We start from the raw sequence: 18,619 nt of genomic DNA, 5'->3' as shown, positions 1-18,619 counted from the left end.
ACCGGCCGCGGGCACCGGCCCGGCGGGCGCGAAAAGAAACGAGAGCTGAGGCGGGGGAAGCTGTCGCTGAAGAGGCCGTCCCCCTACCTTTCCCAGCCAACGTTATCTGCGAAGCGAGGTTCCTCGCGTTCACCAAATAGGAATTTTCTGCTGGCATCGCTCATGCGGCTTAGCCAGTAGCGGTTATTTCCTTACAGTTCTCCTTTAAGGCTCACAAGACCGAACTCTTTTTAGAGGGAAGCAAATACAGTTACGAAAAGCATAAGCGCGGACCACTGCCCTCACAGCCGATGTCTCGGCCAAGGAATCCTTTGTGCCCCGGGACGACCTCGACAAAACACCTTACCTGCCTGCCGCTTCTTTGGCGAGATGTGCCTCAAACAGCATTTATTTCTGTCTTCCTCCAGTCACATTACTTGCAGCACATGTTCAGCTGTATGATGCATTTTCTACAGCATTATCCTCTCCCTATTTCCACCTGCTGCAAATTGGTGCTAGGTGTATGTCCTAACTCACAAGTGAGCTTTCTTCTCTCCCACGTTGCAGAAGGTGGGGCATTTTTTCTGTTTGGGTTTTTTTCAGGGTTTTGTTTGCTTGTTCAGGGTGGGGTTTTTTGTTGTTGTTTTACTGATTTAACACGGTATTTTCCCCTCATTTACCTCTCTTCTGGTCTCTTTAGATCAATAATAGGTACAGTAGTGAGGTAAGCAACTATTACATTTGTTAGCCCTTGATTTCAGTTTGTACATTGCCTTTAGCAAAAGTTGTGATCCATCCTACAGCACCCATAAGACAAGCTGCAAAACCCATCCTAGAAACAGAGAAGTTAAAACTAATAGCCAGTAGATCTAATACATAAGACAGCTACTGCACTTTTTCCCTCCCCTTCCTTTGTTTTTCCTGTCATCAGCTGCCTTTAAACTACCTGGTTTTAGGATAGGAGACAGATGCAGCTCTTTAAAACTTTTTTTTTTTTAGAAGGCCAATTCTGCATTCCAGAAGAATTGTGAAGCCAACTCAGGGAAACAGGGGCCATAGAACATAGAGGTGAAATTAGAAATCACAAGTCACACACCCACCCCTCTTGTATTTTCTGCCCTGCCTAAATTTTCTTTTCCCAGTTAGATGAATCAGAAAGCAGAGCCCTCTGCATTGTACTCTTACATGTGCCACTCTAACTACCCAGAACATCCATTACAAGTAAGAATTTTGTACTCTGTTCAGAACTGCCCAGGCAGTATCTGGATCAACTCTCCAAGGCCCGGTTTCTGAAACAGGATCGGAGACATGAACTGCATGGAAATAGGTACACCTCATGCAAATTAAAAGGTGTAAGTTCAGTTTGCATCTCCAACATTGTGCTATGTCCATCACTTAACATAACTATACTCACCCCTTTTGTGTCCCTCTGAGTAGACAGTTACCCTATCAGCTTCAGTAGAAGCCTAACCTCAGTTCTGAGCACCAACTTGGAACATACCTTGGAGGTCCTGCTTTAGTTTACAGTGGTCCATCTGTGTCATGTCACCCCCACCAGTTAAAAGAAAACCAAGAGAGAGATCAGCAGCTTAACAGGACCATTGACCACAATATGAAATTTACACAGAGTTGGCAGGCACAGTTATTTACAAGTTAATCACAACTATCAGCTTTTCTTAAATACAGAAACCAAGGAAGTTGGTCAGTATGCTTAAACTCTTCAGCTGCTGCTGCAGCTGCACAAGAATAGCTGTACACTCATACTGCATTTTTTTCTTTCTTTAAGATCATAAGGTAACAAAGTAGACATGCAGAGTTCACACACACACAAAAAAAAAAAGGACTACAGTTCTCAGGAAGCCCTTTATTAAGTCAAGGCATTAAAGGAGAAACTACTGTTATTCACCATGCTTCTCATCTTGAGGTGGTTCATACTGAGCCAGCTGTGGATTTAAAGAGAGGAATTTAGTTAGCTGCAACATTCAGAGACACTTTCTACATTAAGAAATGTAGGAAAACGTTTGGTCTTGAGGTGTTCCATTTACTTTGTGCATTTTAATCCATCACTGATATTTATGCAGGTCCATTTTCGAGTCAGGCAACAAAGTAACCCTTCCCTCAAAACATCAATTTGTCACATTGTATAATCATGCAGCTATGACAAGGGAGCTTTCTAAACACACTTTCAAGCATATAGATCTTGCCCTTAATTTTTGCCTGTTTCTTGTTCTAGGTCTCATTAAGTACTCTTCATCTCAAATAGCAACTGATAATGATCAGTGCCTTATAAGCTTTGATTTCACTGAAATATGATTAAATGAAACATTCTCATAGCAACAGTACCCAAACTAATGTTCCCTGTAATCATTCTAGCTTTCATTATTCTTTGTGGAGAGTATGGCCTAAGCAACTATGCGCTAAAGTATGACCTTTACGTGTAAAGTTATTTCCAAAGAAACATATGAAGGTGTTTACTTGACCTCAGTTACATTAAAGGTAAGCTCAAGCTTCAAAACAGTTCAAGCATTAGGACTGAGTCTCTGAAATACGCCAGTTTAGTTTCCTCAGTTAAGATTCTTCCCCTCTCCCGCAAATTGCAGAGTAGGTTGAAAATAAGCAAAGTACATAAAGTTAATACCCATGTGTTCCTCATAGCAACACTAAGTTACAGCAATCACTATGCCACTAACAAGAACCACTGTTCTTGTAGATTTTACCACAGAAGATGGCCAGTATACAATCCAAAGTCAGGGTTTTTTTTTTCCACAGCGGGCCTAACTACTGACTTCCTGTCCCCCGCCCCACCCAAATACCTGACATTCTGACCAATAAATGTAAGGAAAAGAACAGATCTTCACAGATGAATGCAAGGGAAGACCACCATCTATTTGAACATGATTCAAGTTACCAATAAATGCACAGTTAAAGACATGTATTTTATGCTACTGGACCGAAAAAAAAAAAGCACTACATGTTCTCCCTGCATTCTGTCTGTGTGAACTTCTACAGCGTCAGAATGACAGGCAGAAGATGGTAGGGAAAAGAAAGGGAAAAAGCAAAAACATTAATACTGGAAAACACACAAAGTAAGAGTTATAATTTGAAGGCTGAAGAAGGTGAAAGCACAAATAAACCCATGGTTATGGAAAGGCTTACTTTCCTGGAACAAGTTTTGACTTCTTTAAAAGAGTTCTTTAAACAAAGACCCAGGTTACTCTGCTTTCATGTGTCTACTTACTATCAGTTGCATTTTTAAGTCGGCTACACCAAGTGAACTGCTGGTCTATTGCTACTCCCCCTAAAATTCTGCTCTTTGCCATATTTCCTAGTAAGAAATAACAAATGTAGCTGTAAGGACTCACAGTGGCTAACAGAGGAGGAGGACAATTACTAGGACAGCAAGAGGGCACTCCAGACAAGAAATACAAAGGTGTAACACCCAAGAATCCCTTCTCCCAGGACTAAGGTGAGGTGGTTGTCTCCCGGTAAAAAAAAACCACATAGGGATATTCACATATAACAACAGCCATCCTCTTCCACCAGACACATAGAAACCTGTAGCGGCACATAAGCTACTAGCTTATTAAGGTTTCCTTCAGCGTTGTTAGGTTTACAGTGCTCTCTCATAAGGGGAAGTTGTTCACATCTCAGAGCTGTTTCAGACAGTCTGCAGACCCATTAAAGAATGGCTCTGCCTTAGCCAGCACATCAGATCCACTGTTGTTGCAGGTAAAGGAATACCAGGGTTGTTTTTGCCCAAAAGTGCAAATTACTGTTGCACATAGACACGAGTGCCTCCATTGGTAACATCCTGCCACGTGCAAGTCTGTGCCAGGTCACACAAACTAATATATAATATTCCTCCTTCAGTTTGCCTTTTGAAAGCCTTTATAATAGATACATGAGCTTTTTTCTTTTTCAAAACTCTTGTGGAAGCATGAGCTACATAATATCAGACAACTTAAACACATCCAGACAGGACTGAATGAAGACATGGGATTAGCCTCAATAACGTACACATTCACTAAATAAATAAATAAAATCCCTAGTTTAGCAACACTATTCTATGTTACAGAACACAATAAGTGTCCCATCAAAAAAAAAAAAAATCTTTACCATGATGAATTCCATTAGCATTCCTCAGCCATGAGGCTAAACAATGCAACAACATTTATCAGTTACTCTAATGGAAGAAAGTTAGCTGTATTCTAAGTATTAAAGTATTCTTCTTGTGTAATATGGAACTACTGAGGAACACTAAGTAGACTTTTACCTTGGTTTTCAGTTTTTTATTTTCTTCCAACACAGCTTCATATTTTTCTTTCATCTCTGCCACTTCCAAGCGAAGTGCCTCTATTTCTGGATTCTCAGGAGCTGAAGCTCCCAGATGATGCTTCAGAAAGCTGATATTTAGATGTTAAGTATTTCTTCAGTTAGACAGCATAACCACACTTTAGTTTTAACACTTATGATGAAGTTAGTGCTGCAATACACGTGACCAAAATTGCATTAAACCACTTAAGATTACTAGAGTGTTTTCTATCCTACAGCATGAAGATACAAAAATAACAAAGCTTTTCAAGTTCATTGGTATATTAAAAAAACCCCAAAACAAGACATCAGTACACACAGGACTAATTCACATGTTTTACTACACCCTCCTCTTCTTTTCCTCTCTTAAACGCAGAAGTTTTGAAGAGTTAAAAGGAATAACCAAAAAAAATAGAAGCAATAGCCAAAAAGGCTACTTAAAACCAGCAAGAAACAAAAGACGTTAATTTTATTCCCCTCTCATATTATTGGGGGGGAGGGGGGGGGGAAGCATGAAGAAGCTGACTTCAGAAGCCACAGATATTATAAGTACTCAAATCTAATGCTGCAGGTCTATGACATTCTGTAATGCCCTATAACTTAACTTCAGAATTGCTGGCATACTGATACGCACAGTTCTCTTTCATCCTACCAGACTTTGTTAGTTTGTAAGAATGCAATTATTACCTAAATTGCATCCTTAAAAGTCATGTTCTCAACGCAAGTCTTCTAAATGAGCCTCTCCACCTACAAGTCAGAAGCACTACTGCTGTTTCACATGAAGTCTCTGCAAACAATTCACAGAAGAGAAAAAGGATACTCCAGTGCACTATTTGGTTTCTCTGGCTCTTCATATAAGGCTACCAACACTGCAAATAGAAAATATTCAACAATTGCAAGAAGTTCATGCAACTCTAAGTTTTTAAAACATGTACCAACAGTAAGAAGGCATACAAGTTGCATGCTGCATTTGTAGCGCATTTTTCTGCTTAACAAGATTTTCACCCATATACTTTGGTGTAAAGAATAGGTCTGCTGTACAGGCGGGAACAGAGCATCCCACCCAGTTACAGCTAGACAGAAGTTTTGTTTATCCCTTAACCATAGTCTTTGGCTATTCTAGCACAGAACACAAAACAGCCTAGACAAGTTTTACATATTCCACACACAATCCTAATATTGGCTTTCATCAGCAAAATTGAAATTCTAACTATTTTGAGACTCTCCCTTCATAAACCATTACTTCCACTTAAGCTACATCTTTGAACCGCAGGACACCATCAGCACTTCCATAACTTTCAATACAAAAGCAAGTCTCCATTAAACACCTGCAGTTGCAAAAATAAATGGCTACCGTCAGAGTAGGTGACACTGATAATCTTTACAGATGAGGGCTCTAGCAGCCAAAAGAGTGCCAGGGAGGTCAGGCACAAGCAGCAGTACCCCGACAGCTTAAATAAAACTAGCCATACACATACCAACTCCATATCTGGAGAACTCAGTCACACAGATACTCGGGAAGTTCCCAAACATAACCACTCGCCCCTCACCCCAGGGGCACATACGTGGCTATAGCAGATGTCTGCTTGCATAAATACTTTTAAGCCCTTCTCCCAGTTTCAGATGTCCAAACTGCACAGCCAAATTGGTTTTAAGCTAAGCACCTAAATTAAAAACAAAATTAGGATGCCATGCTGCTTGGAAGACTTGTTTTGCCATCCAATAGGACGCTTCATATTACAATAGAAAGAATACAAGTGGTACCCACACACCAGGCCAAGAGTCTTAGTGCAACACCTATTCACTTGACATCCTAGATCTGCTGCTCCCTCTTCAAACAGCATGTTTTTCAAGCAGTAACATTAAAAGGCTTTCTCCACATACTATTGGAAGGCTCTCAAAAAGACTTCAGAAGGATTTAAGAGACGCCAAGCCATACAGAAAGCCAAAGTATGCAAGTTCAGCATCATCATCTTCCCCATTCTGATACAGATAGTCACTCTCCCAAAACTTACAGGTTCATTAGTTTGAGAAGCACCAAGCTCTACTCAAGAAAGGGTCTTTTTAAATAGACTGTTTTTAAGAGCACATTTACTGTTATTTTGTCTCACGCATTTGCTTTCTCTGGACAGCTCTGGCAGAGTAACAGCCCTCAAGAAGTTCAGCTGTTTCCAAAAGCAAGCATAGAGAAAAGCACTTTGGCCGAGTAAGAGAGGTCTCGCACACCACGGAAGGGGAGAGGAACCGCCTTCCTGCCCCTTACGTGTCTCTACCACTCCTGTTCCACACACGCCTCTAGCAATCGACCCACGCGCAACGAACGCGCGAACTGCCAGCAAGGAGTGAACTGCACGGTGGTTCACAGGCCACGCTTCCAGAGAGGCCCCCTGCCCCCCCCTAGCGCGCACCGCCTCGCCGCCCGGCTCCGACTCCATTTCCACTGCCGCACCAAGTCGGCCGGGCGAGTTCCGCTGCCGGCCGCCACGCAGACTGAGGAGAAAGAGCGACCGGCTCGCCGAGCCGGCGACCGGCGCAGAGCGCCGAGGCAGCCCGAGGGGCGGCCGCACCACAGCCGTGCCAGGGCGGCAGCTGCGCCGCGGGAGCGGGACGCCCCGAGGGGAACGGCCCCCGCCCGCAGAGAAGCGCCCGAAGAGCCGCCCGCGGGCGGCACGACGCGGGCCGGAGACTTACCCTTGGTGAGCGTGTCCAGCACCCCCGACTTCTCCAGGTACCGGCGGAACTGCTCCCGCTTGGAGTCCGCGGCCTGAGGGAGGACGCCCACACGGTCAGATCGGCGGCGACCCCCCCCCCCCCAGCTACGGCGGCGGCTCGTGGGGGCGGGCCGGCCCCCCTCTCCGCCGCGGAGGCGGCACGAAGGGCCGAGCCGGTACCAGTCCACGGCCTGCCCCTCCGCGCAGACGGCACGGTAAGCCGCACCAACCCCGCGCCGCCGGCTCGCTCCCTCCTACCTTGTAATGCGCCATCTAACCCTCAGCGCGCCTGCACCCGGCCGCGCGCCTGCGCCCTACTCTTTTACGGCGCGAGGGCTTCCCAGCGGTTACCACAGCGACGGGACAGCAGCAACGCCCTCGGCCTCGCCCCGCGCGGGCGGCCGTCTGCCGCCGTCGCAGCAGCCCTCGCCGCGCTCCTTCTCTTGAGGGGGTCCGCGCCGCCCAAAGACAGGCCGAAGCCGGCGCTGCGGCCCCTGCCTCAGCAGCTCTGGCCGTTGTCCCGCCCCGCCCTGCGCTCTTCACCAGGTACGGAAGTGCGTTTCGGACTCGGCGGGTCCGGGGCTCGCCGCCGCCGGCCGGGCCGCGCCGCCGGCCGGCCGGGGGGCGGCTGCGACGGTCGGCCCCCGGGTCCCCCCGGTGAGAGGGCGCGCTGCCGCAGCGGGAGTCACCCGGAGGGCCAGCGTCCTGTCGTGAGGGTCGTCTGGCGTTCACTGTGCCTGCGGGCGGCGAGGTGCCGCTGCGCCTGGCGGCGCGGCTTTCTGTCAGATCGGGTAACTGTGGTGCTGGTGGCCTGAGCGGGAACGGGAGCGGACTGAAAAGTCGCGGGAGGAGAAAGTTGCAGCAAGCTGCAGCTGCAGAGCTGCCAACCCAGGGGGCTCCGAGGGGTTACATGCGGTGAAACCTTCGCGTCGAAAAGAAAGTCTTTTGCCTTAGCCTGGTTTAAAAAACGGAAGCCGTTATACCGGCTTATTTTTGTGAAATGCTGCGGTACCTGCTGACCGATAAAATCTGTTGATTATAAAAATAAATAAAAGAAACAACCGAATAATCTTGCACCTGCAATGTTAGGGTCTTTCCACACTTTTTCTGCACGCTCTTCCGCAACATCTTCAATTTTCACTGGAATTAAGTTAAGCTTTTCTGTTGGCAAGGTGCTGTGATGAAATAGAATGCTTGACCCATGTCCACACAACAAAAGTTAATAAAAATCCTCGGTCAGCAGCAGAAAAACAAATTATCTTGTGTTTTGTGTAAAATCAGCTGTGATTTTATGTTACCTTGTCTTGAACCAACAGAAGTGCAAATGTCATATCCCATATGTGAGCATCTAAATGCTAATTTTCTATTATTTAGACAGTGGGAGCGGAGTGCATTAAATACTAGGCTTTCTATTACAGAGACATTAAATGTAAAGCATGCATTAGCACAGTTATCACCCACAGAAACTTACGCATCAAGAAATGCAAGAATTAAAGCCACAGTAGCAGCATTAACTCAGCTAAATCACACTAGACATTTATATACATTCCTGTATATTACACAGTGTTAAAATTTACAGTGTAAGCAGAATTACATAGGGCTGTATTTATGTATACTAGACGTGAGAAGAATAGCTGCTGGAGAGAAATCTACAGTGAACAGTTTTAATAGTATTAATGCGTATTTCTTATGTGGACAAATTAATGCTGCTGCTGCAAGCAGAAGAGCCTTTAAGGTTTTCTGGCTCCTTTTTTTCCTAACATTGTACAGCCTTCAGCCAATCTGAAATATGGCTGGCTTGTAAGCATAATGATAATGCCCATTAAGAATTTAATGATGCCGTAACATTGTGACGCTACATCTCACAGATTATTTTCCAGTATGCATACAGTAAGTCAAATCCACTAGTAAAAAATATACATGTATACACTAATGCATCCCAGATGTGACCACCTCACTAAGTATTTGCAGCCTGTCAGTGCTGTGCAACTCAAGTGAACGTATTTCATTCATAGAAGTCTCGATTACAAATGTAACATAGTATTTTGTTCATCTTTGCCTCCTTTATTACTTAAAGATGTTTCATGGAACTCGCCTTACACTATATGGACTGGAGCAGCAAGTGGATGAATGTCCTTTATTTATTACCCCCATAAAAAGCATAAATGGAAATGCTCCTTCTAAACAATTATAAGCATTCTATGATTTAAAAGTCTGTCAGAATTCGGGGGACAGATGGACCCTGCAGCATTCAGAAAAGGAGCAGTTTTACAGTTTGGTAAACCTTTTACATATTTTTTGACATTGTAACTGAAAGTAGGAAGGTACTACCATTTTTTTCTTTTTTTTTACCATAGTAAGCCTTCTGGTTTGTGAAATCCAAAATTTCTGATTAATAAATTTCAGTAACTTGTTTTCTGATTAAAAAAAAAAATAAATGCTAGTTTATTAGTGTTATGAGGTTGTGGTTTAACCCCAGCCAGCAACTAAGCACCATGCAGCCACTCACTCACTCACCCCCCACCCAGTGGGATGGGGGAGAGAATCAGGGGGTGGGGGGAGTGGGGGGGAGTAAAACTGGTGGCTTGAGGTAAGAACAGTTTAATAGTACAGAAAGAAAGAAAATAGTAAGGATAATAACAATAATAAAATTATAATAATAATAATAAAAGGATTGGAATACACAAAACAAGTGATGCACAATGCAATTGCTCACCGCTTGCTGACCGATACCCAGTTAGCTCCCCGGCAGCAATCCACTCCCCAGGCCAACTCCCCCCAGTTTATATACTGGGCATGACATCATATGGTATGGAATATTCCTTTGGCCAGTTTGGGTCAGCTGTGCTGGTTGTGTCCCCTCCCAAATTCTTGTGCCGCTCCAGCCTTCTCGCTGGCTGGGCATGAGAAGCTGAAAAATCCTTGACTTGGTCTAAACACTACTTAGCAACAACTGAAAACATCAGTGCATTATCATCATTCTTCTCATACTGAATCCAAGATATAACACTGTACCAGCTACTAGAATGAAAATTAACTTTATCCCAGGTGAAACCAGGACATGTGCAAAATTTCAAAATTAAAGCTCACAACTCATTTGTAATTCATGATGCTTTAAAAATGTAGTAGTGTATTTAATGGTAATAGTATACGATAAGAGATTCACTCTGTTCTGCTGAGGAAGTCAGTGGTGATACACTGAAAAAAAAAAAGCAGAAGGTGGAGTCAAAGAATTAGTGATACATGTATCAAATGTTTTGTTCTTTTTGTATTTAACAGTTCAAACAGCAGAATATGTTTGACATTCTGCTTTCAGACAGCTATCAAATGTCTGTTTGAATTCTCAGAGAGATTAAGCAGAAACATATTTACTGATAATTAATTTCTCCTGAGAGTGCCAGTGCCATCTTTAGCCTAATGTCATTTACTGTTCTTCGTAAAATAGAATTAGACTGTAAATTTTGTCTTCTACCTTTATTCAGTTTAAATAGTACCAGCTGTGATTTTATGCCTGACTTTTCCTAATATGTGGACTTACACAATGTATGTTTTCCTTCTTAGCTGGAAGGGTAGTGTAGAAGTTTATATGCTGAGGTCTAAGCCATCCTTTCGTTACAAAGGAAGTAACGAGACTTTAAAAGTTACTTAGCTAATATTCAAAGGGCTTTGAATATTTCACTTTTCTATCTATGTGAAACAGCTGGTTAAAGTTGAACAATTTAGCTACTATTATAGATAGGTCTTGCTTATGTTGCAATGTCCAATAATTATCCCAGCATTGACTAGTGCGATTGACAGACTAACTCACACTATATTTGAAGATCAGTGGGGGCACGCCTGCTGCTGGCATTACTTGACAGCGACAGTCGCCTAGACAGAGAGAAAGGCTTAGGACTATCGCAGTTTCTACTTTGCTTAGATTCTGAGCTCACCTCCTCTGTAGAGTCAGGAGTGTCTGCTCGGCTAGAATTTTCATAAGGAAGTTGGGCTTTGTTTGCACTGAAACTGCTTTGTCTTCTGTTGCTGTTCTTTGGAAGAGAATTTGTTGAAGCTCCTGCACTCTCAACCATTGCTGAGCAGTTCCAAGATGAACCAATTCCATGTTGTCTTCTGATACCAGTAATAGGAAAAGTGGTATTGGGTCGCAGTGAAGTTTGAGATGGCATTTCAGCAAAGCTTCTCAAGCACGTGCTCAAAGCTATATCTGCATTCTGAGTAACAACAAGGAAATGTTTCTTTTCAGCCTCTTTTTGCACATCATGCGCTTCAGTCCCAAGTTTGCCAAGCAAGCCTTCATTATTATTTGTGCTAGTATTTCGAGTCTGATTGTCTGAAGCATTTGTAGCTGGCCTCCTCTTTGGTGATTTATTTTCCTGATTGCGATGGGTGTAATTGCTGCTGCTTTCTGTACAGTTATTTTGCACCGACTGAAACATGGGAGGAGAATTTAGAACCGGGTAGACAGCAGTGTCAGTTTGCTTTTCCATTAAAAAGGTATAACCGCTAAGTGCAGAAGGAAGAGTTTTTTGAGGGGTGGTGGATACTCCCAAAGAAGAGTGCGGTATCCCAGAGTATTTCTTAGATTTGTTTACATAGAAATTGTCAGGGTCGTCCTTGTTTTTATTCTGCCCACAGAGTCCCATTTTAATTTTTCGGAATCCTAGGTGGATAATTTCTAGGATATTTAAAAGCAATGATACAGTTGCTATTGATTGCATGAATAATATGAACACTGTCTTTTCTGTTGGTCTAGATACAAAGCAGTCGACTGTGTTTGGACATGGATCTCTCTGACATTTATAAAGGGGATCTAGATGAAAGCCATAAAGAAGATACTGCCCAATCATAAAACCGACTTCCACTGCAGATCTTGTGAAAATATGTATCACATAAGTGCAGAGCAAAGAGCCTCTCAGAGGTGCTTTGTTTAGCTTTCTTTGATCCAATTGCCGGAGTTCTCTCTCCAGTCTTTTCCGATTTTCAGTCATTTCTAATTCAGTGCTTTCAAGTTCCACTCTTACCTGAGCTTTCTTTTTTTGCCTCTCTTTTTCCAAGGCTCTTAGTCTGTATAAGGCATGACCCATATACACCAAGGAAGGGGAAGACACAAATATAACTTGCAAGACCCAGTATCTTATGAGAGAGATGGGAAAGGCCTCATCATAGCACACGTTTCTGCAACCAGGTTGCTCGGTGTTGCATATAAATTCTGATTGTTCATCGTTCCAAACATCCTCAGTTGCCACTCCGAGGACAAGCATTCGAAATATGAAGAGGATTGTTAGCCAGATCTTTCCAATAATAGTGGAATGAATGTGGACCTCTTCTAAAATGCCTCCAAGGAAATTCCAGTCTCCCATGGTTAGTCTGCCATCTTAACACTAAAATGTATGGGAGAAAAAAGGTATCAAACATTGTAAAAGCTGCAGTCCTCCCTTAATGCATTACAAAAAAAATGACACTGGGAAAACCCATCGTATCTCACATTGTGACCATGGCAACATGACCCACTGCTCATTGATAATCTGGGTATTATTCTCTCTCATCTACAAGATGGAGAAGTGCATCATCCACCCATGTCTAATTTATCAGCAAAAGACATCCTGATAAGCATATCACTATGAGGTACTAAGCACCCTCAGGTGGCATCAACTCAGTGGAAACTAAGGTGCCTGACTTGTAGGATTTTAAGACCATTATGCAGTTTGGTTTAACCATCACCTGACAGCAGTGTGAGAGCGGTACATTTATATTTAGGACACTTATGAAGATAGAAGAATATTTCCCTGTCCTCCTTTTCAGATGTTCCGAGCCCCACGTCGCAGTGGAAGTTATGGTAATGTCCAGTTACTGTTTTGCAGCAAAAATTGGTTATACAAAGGAACTCGAGAGGGAATAAGACATCTTGCCAAAATTGCATTGTTAAATTAAAAAATATGTTTAAGCATTTAATTTGGAGCAGGCAATTGCTTTTTGTTTGCGGATGTCAATGATAAACAAATAAAATCACCATAATTGGTCCAGAGTGCCAAGTGTCAAGTGTTGCTATCTTTGGCTCTGACTCTGTGAAAAATAAATGATTTATGCAAAAATTCTCTATCAGCATTTTCCTAAATGATTATCATCTTGAGTACAGATAAACTGGTAATACATGTGTATAATTGCATATCTCACCTTTCTTTCCTGTGTTTGTTTCTTTCTCCGTTACAGGATACTACATCGTGGACAAGATTTTAATTCCTTTTCAGTGTTTATATTATTGTATAGACTAACAAAAAACTTTTTCTTTTTTATGCACAAGGATAACCAGTATGTCTGTAGATTTACCTTTTCATTGTACATACGGTACCATTCAATAGAATTTAGTCATATTAAAACCAGAATAATCTGGGTTTTTTTAGGATAAAGGTGGTTTATCGCAGTGTTTTCTGTTCAAATGGGATTCATTTTCACCCTGTAAAACAGGAGTGTTAAGAAATCAAATAGAAGTTGCAGTCTTATAGCCGCAATACCAATGACTATAAAGGAAACTTTATGTTAAGGTAGCCTACTAAACATGAAAATACTCTTGCAAATCAGTGTACAAACAGGCAAGCTAGACATTTTTTTAAAGATGAAAAAAATAAAAATAAACAGCAAATTAAAAATAAAACATACCTTTCTTCACAAAAATGTGTAAAATTAAACATCTGCAGCGTCCGATAAAAAGTTACAGCCCCTGCCATCTTCTGTCCGTGTGAGTAAATTTCACATTTTAAGCAGATTATCTCACTACGGGAGCAAGTAATGGAGTGCAAGCTTTGCACATTGAATTTATATTTGCTAGGGATGGAGGGAGGAGAAAATCAATCTGTTGTTCAGTCTGATACTGCTCCGAGGATAATTTAGCTATGACCGGTGAAAGAATCTCATTAAAAAATCTAGAAATGAAAAATCTGCAGCTCTAAATTCCTTCAGATTATCTTGCCCTTTACCTCCCCAGCACCTTCCAAGTTTTAGGAACGATCTCAGCCTCAGACAAACAGGATAAAAGAAAACTTTCAGATTAAGTTTTAGTTTACATATCTCAGTAGCAGCAAACACTCAGCTTGCCTGTGCAAAAGTGAAGAAGGTAAATCCTCCCAAATACTGTAATTGTAAATTTCTGCAGTCTGTTCTCCTGGAACAGTTTAGCAGCACGCTCCTGATGTAAAAACCCAATGGTAGTACTTTTGGCCCCTGCAGACTCACTCCCTTTTCATAGACATCGTCTGTCTTTATATTCTATGATTCTGCACCTCTCATTTATTCTCTTTAGGCCATTTTACTTATCATACTGACTTCTTTAAAACAGCCCAGAATGTGGCAACTGTTTTACATCATTTTCCCCATTCATATAATTCAGTATTTCTTTTTAGGAGCAAGTCATTAGCATTCCAGTCTAAGTGTCGGACATACTAAAGGTGTCAGTCATTCTTCTTGCTAGTGATACTTAACGTATAGCCTGTAGAAACAGACCAGGTGACACAAGTCCCCTTTTTATCCCAGGCCTTCAGCTACCCCTTCACATTAACTCAGCAGGAAGAACACTGAGAACAGGCTGAAATATTTTCCAGTATAAAAGAGCACACAAACTGCCTAGTCTCAAAGAACAGGGATTTTCTATGTGTTTAGGAAGGCAAGGGCCACATATATTAATTGATATAATTGTTCATGGGTTACAACCTACTGTTATTAACTTTTTCTTTTAAATTCCTCCCTTTCCTATTCCTTTCTTCGCATTAGATGGATCGTTGCAGCAGTCGCCCTGCGACTCGGGTGAATAAATGGGTTTCTTCTACTGAAGAACCCGCTCACTTATGGTAAAAGATTCGATGAAGCTATACACTATACATCCTCCCCATGTCAGCATGTGGCAGAATTAGAAACGGAACCCACAGTTGCACCTTTACTCCACAAACTTACCATTCTTTGTGTCTCCCTAGAGGAGAAGAAAGGTGGAGGCACTGGAACAGAATGAATACTCCCTAGCCTAAATTACCCTTCACTGAGTTTAAAAAAAGAAAAGATTAATGTGAAGAAGGAGGAAGTGAAAGAATGGCAGCGAAAGTTCTACAGGCTAAAGGTACATAGAATCATACAATGGTTTGGGTTGGAAGGGACTGTAAAATACCGCCTAGTCCAAACCCCCTGCCATGGGCAGGGACATCTTTCGCTAGACTGGGTTGCTGAAAGCCCCATCCAACCTGTGTTTGAACACTTCCACTGATGGGGCATTCACAGCTGCCCTGGCAACCTGTTCCAGAGTGTCACCACCCTCATCATAAATAATTTCTTCCTTTGCTTACATAAAAATTCTAAGAGTAAATGCTATCTTTAAAAAGTCCGCCTGGCACTGAGGGATACATGGCAGCTTGTAAGCTGAGCTGACGCACACAAAAATTATTTAAGAGACCTTAAAATCTACCTGAATTTTTTTTTTGAGCCAGTCAGACAGCTACAGTGTATTATGGGGACCGATGGTGGGCTGGAGAATACCCTTTCAAACACTCTAAACTTCAGGAAATGTCAGCAAAAGACATTGGGGAGAGGAGAGGGAGAGAGACCTCATTTTAGAAAAGGAAAGACTGGCAAAGAAATATGCTTGTTTTGTGTACAAAGATTGTCCTGGAGCCAGCATTATCAGCCCAATGGCCAAGGATACGGCCTTGTTAGGCATGCCTGGTATTAATGTGTAACTCCACTGCCAAGATCAATATGACTTTAGAAGTATATCTAGCACCATAATGCTCTTTTAGATGACTCTCCTCAGCACCGTGCAGAAGTGTATCGCTGATCCAGGTGTCCTGTATAGGATAAATAAACTTCCTCTGCTGAGAACTCTAAAAAGCTAATCGTTATCTTTTAATTTTGGTGCTGAGGATCAGTCAATAGGTCACGTCCGATTTCATAGTTAAATGACAGCTTGCCTGGAAGTATTCGATCATTTTGGCAAGCTATAAGTCTACAGCCAGCCATTTCTATTAAGTACTTAAAGCAGGTTTCTAAACATGTCTCCTCTATCGAGTACTTAAAGTATGTTTCTAAAAGTTTTTCTGCTATTGGTGAAAAAAATTCAATGTCCATTGAAGTGGTCCACAGACCCCTCCAACACACCTCCCGCAAAGATGTTGAAGCTTTGTTTGAAAATCCTAAGTGTTTGGTAAGACTGAACTACGGTGGCTGGGATCTACTTGTTCTGTAAAAGATAAATGTTAAGATGAACATTTAACGATCTGCACATAATGTTCTGGGATGCATTATCTCATGTAAAATGGTATTTCAGTCAAATGACAATTTGACAAGGCAGGAGAGAAAATGAATTCAAGCAGCAATGACAATTTTATAGCGCCAATGCTGCTCTTTACCTTAGTCCAGACATTTTGCAGATGTGACTATTTACACAAACTGTCATACCAACGTTCAGTGTTTAGTAACAAAATACTTATGTAAGGAGAGAATAGTAATTTTTTTTCCAGGTCTAGAAGCTACTTCACTGGCTTTTCATCAGTGGTGGGTTTCCTGCAAAACATTGCCCAAACTTTAACAACTATATTATATTTTCTTAGCTCGGGGTCAAACACCACAGAAATCATTCAATCATGGAAATATTCTCTGAAGATCAAGACCTTTTCATTCCTACTCATCAATAATGTGCACTTTATGTGTACAATTGATTTTTATTTTCTACTGTATTTGTCTGACCCACAATGGCCAGCTAGATAACTAGAGGCACAAAAATCAGTGATGTGTCCTACAGGCTTTCTGGGTAAAGTGGACTCACTCCCATAGTTTTCTTACAGAGTGAAGTTAGGATCACAAATGATAAACTGCAACAATGAGAAATCTGGACAACTGTACTACTCAGTATTGTCTTTAGGACCACCAAATCCAGTGGTACTGTGTTTGAAGGCAGACCAGAGAATACCATATAAATACTGAGGCACACACTCTTCACCTTTGTCCGTTTTCTGTGCTGGCTTGTAGATTCACTTTGGATTGCTAAGATATACATGCAAATCAGTAGGTGCAGATTTGTGGTTTTGCTTTCACAAGCAAAATTTCTGAAGATGCCCTGGCATTTATCCAAAAGGTCTAAGGTGTTTTTTTGGTCTTTAAACTTAGATGGCATGCCGTGTTTCCACTTAGGACTTCCCTTTTCCCGCACAAGTTCTTCACTATGTTGAAGAGAGCCTCTTGTAAAGTAAGCAGGATGCTTGTAATCCCCAAACTCTCCATTCTAAGATGTTTACAGAACACTTGGAAAACAGTTTCTTGCTCTTTAAGACCTGACTGTGTAGAAATTTTGTAGATCTGAGGTGGACACTTTTAAATTGCATCCTTACAGCCGAGAAACATCCAACTGGATGAGCCTCAGCATATTAAAAAAAAGGTAGTTGCTTTTCCTTGAAGAGAATTTGAGTGATATGCCAATTGGTTAGGTAGCTTGGACTGCACATGTTCATTATGTGGATAATAGGCTAAAAATCATAAAAAATATTTCCTCAGTTGAAATGTTTTACCCTTTTCCTGGCCACTCAGTAAGGAATTTTCTGGTTAGTGTTTAGGGTGAGATTTACCGACCTGAGGAAACAGGTTTTGAGGTGCTGTTAGTGACCACAGGAGGAGCATTCCCATTTGTCATAAATGCTTTTTTCTCTTTTCAGCAGGTACCAGTTTCCTTAAGAAAAGGATTGTTGGTTGTAACAAGTGTCACTGGCTCTGGATGTTTGCCCGTTGATCTGCAAGGACTAAAAATATCAAGTTATTGTCCCTAATGTGGATGAACTGGTTCTTGTGGGGTTGCGGGTAGATTGGGTGGAAGTGTATTTTAGTTCAATAATTGGGATTGATTCATGCTTACGGTCATGTTAGTACGGTGGCTAAAACCAAGCTTATAAAAAGCAACTGTAATGTGTTCCTGGTGTCCGTCTGCATGTTCTGCTGAGATTCCTATCGAGGGGCAAAACATTTTGAGCTGCGAGCAAAAATTCCACAGCTTATCTGTTTCCTGCTTATATGCGCGTGGGCGTTTATTGTTTAACATGGAGGGTTCAGAGTTTTTAATTTACCTTTTTTTTTTTTCAGAGGTTGCTGTTGAGGGTTTCTCACTGAGGGCCCTGTGGTTCATTACTTTATTTTGTGGGGCTTGGTATTTATCAATCAGTGTTTCCAGTTCAGTCATCTACCGATCATGGCACAGGATTTAAAAATCTAACCTTATCCAAAATTTTTAAACACCCAACAATGATTTGTGTTCCAAGATTTGCAGTTTATCACTTCTGGATTCAGCATTTAGAGTTTAAAGATTTTGACCTTTCTACTGAACAGGTGACTATAAGCTGTAAGCCCTGAAACCCACACAGTAGGCTGCGAACCCTTCTTTGCGGTTTGTAACTGTAATGCACTGGGGCTAGTATTTGTTACAATCCCAGTACGAAATGCACTCGGACTCCATATTGGTTAAATTTCCATTTATTGACATTAACTGTTGTGGTTTAAGCCCAGACGGCAACAAATCACCATGAGGCCGTTTGCTCACTCCTCCCTCCTGGTGGCATGGGGAGGAGAAAATATAATTAAAAGTTCATGGGTCAATA

At 42.0% G+C, this 18,619-nt stretch overlaps 2 protein-coding genes and 1 long non-coding RNA gene across 3 annotated transcripts; 1 reads left to right on the top strand and 2 right to left on the bottom strand.

Annotated features, from left to right (window-relative positions):
• Window positions 1-1,828: 1,828 nt before the first annotated feature.
• MYCBP (MYC binding protein) lies at window positions 1,829-7,386 on the bottom strand. Its single transcript, XM_075047185.1, has 5 exons — window positions 7,260-7,386; window positions 6,982-7,054; window positions 5,111-5,159; window positions 4,253-4,382; window positions 1,829-1,922 (listed from the first exon to the last, which is right to left on the bottom strand). Exons 1-5 carry the CDS (start codon window positions 7,272-7,274, stop codon window positions 1,878-1,880), a joined length of 312 nt encoding a protein of 103 aa, XP_074903286.1. The 5' UTR covers window positions 7,275-7,386; the 3' UTR covers window positions 1,829-1,877.
• A 24-nt stretch (window positions 7,387-7,410) lies between these two features.
• LOC142040016 (uncharacterized) lies at window positions 7,411-17,996 on the top strand. The gene is made up of 3 exons (XR_012653100.1): window positions 7,411-7,547; window positions 14,966-15,105; window positions 17,687-17,996. It is a non-coding gene; the product is annotated as an uncharacterized LOC142040016 (long non-coding RNA).
• GJA9 (gap junction protein alpha 9) lies at window positions 10,684-12,361 on the bottom strand. The gene has a single exon (XM_075047183.1). The coding sequence runs from the start codon at window positions 12,359-12,361 to the stop codon at window positions 10,811-10,813; it is 1,551 nt and encodes a 516-aa protein (XP_074903284.1). The 3' UTR covers window positions 10,684-10,810.
• Window positions 17,997-18,619: the final 623 nt, after the last annotated feature.

The sequence above is a fragment of the Buteo buteo genome, chromosome 16, assembly GCF_964188355.1.
Source record: "Buteo buteo chromosome 16, bButBut1.hap1.1, whole genome shotgun sequence".
Lineage (NCBI taxonomy): Eukaryota > Metazoa > Chordata > Aves > Accipitriformes > Accipitridae > Buteo > Buteo buteo.
This window is presented reverse-complemented; position numbering and strand designations above follow the sequence as displayed.

Excerpts from the sequence above, each read along its gene's own strand:
- GJA9 (XM_075047183.1), bottom strand. The coding sequence starts at position 12,361 with ATGGGAGACTGGAATTTCCTTGGAGGCATTTTAGAAGAGGTCCACATT.
- MYCBP (XM_075047185.1), bottom strand. Across the intron at positions 4,383-5,110 it reads AAACCAAATAGTGCACTGGA|CTTTCTGAAGCATCATCTGG; the intron begins GTATCCTTTTTC and ends TCTAAATATCAG. Across the intron at positions 1,923-4,252 it reads ATAAAAAACTGAAAACCAAG|CTGGCTCAGTATGAACCACC; the intron begins GTAAAAGTCTAC and ends TTAAATCCACAG.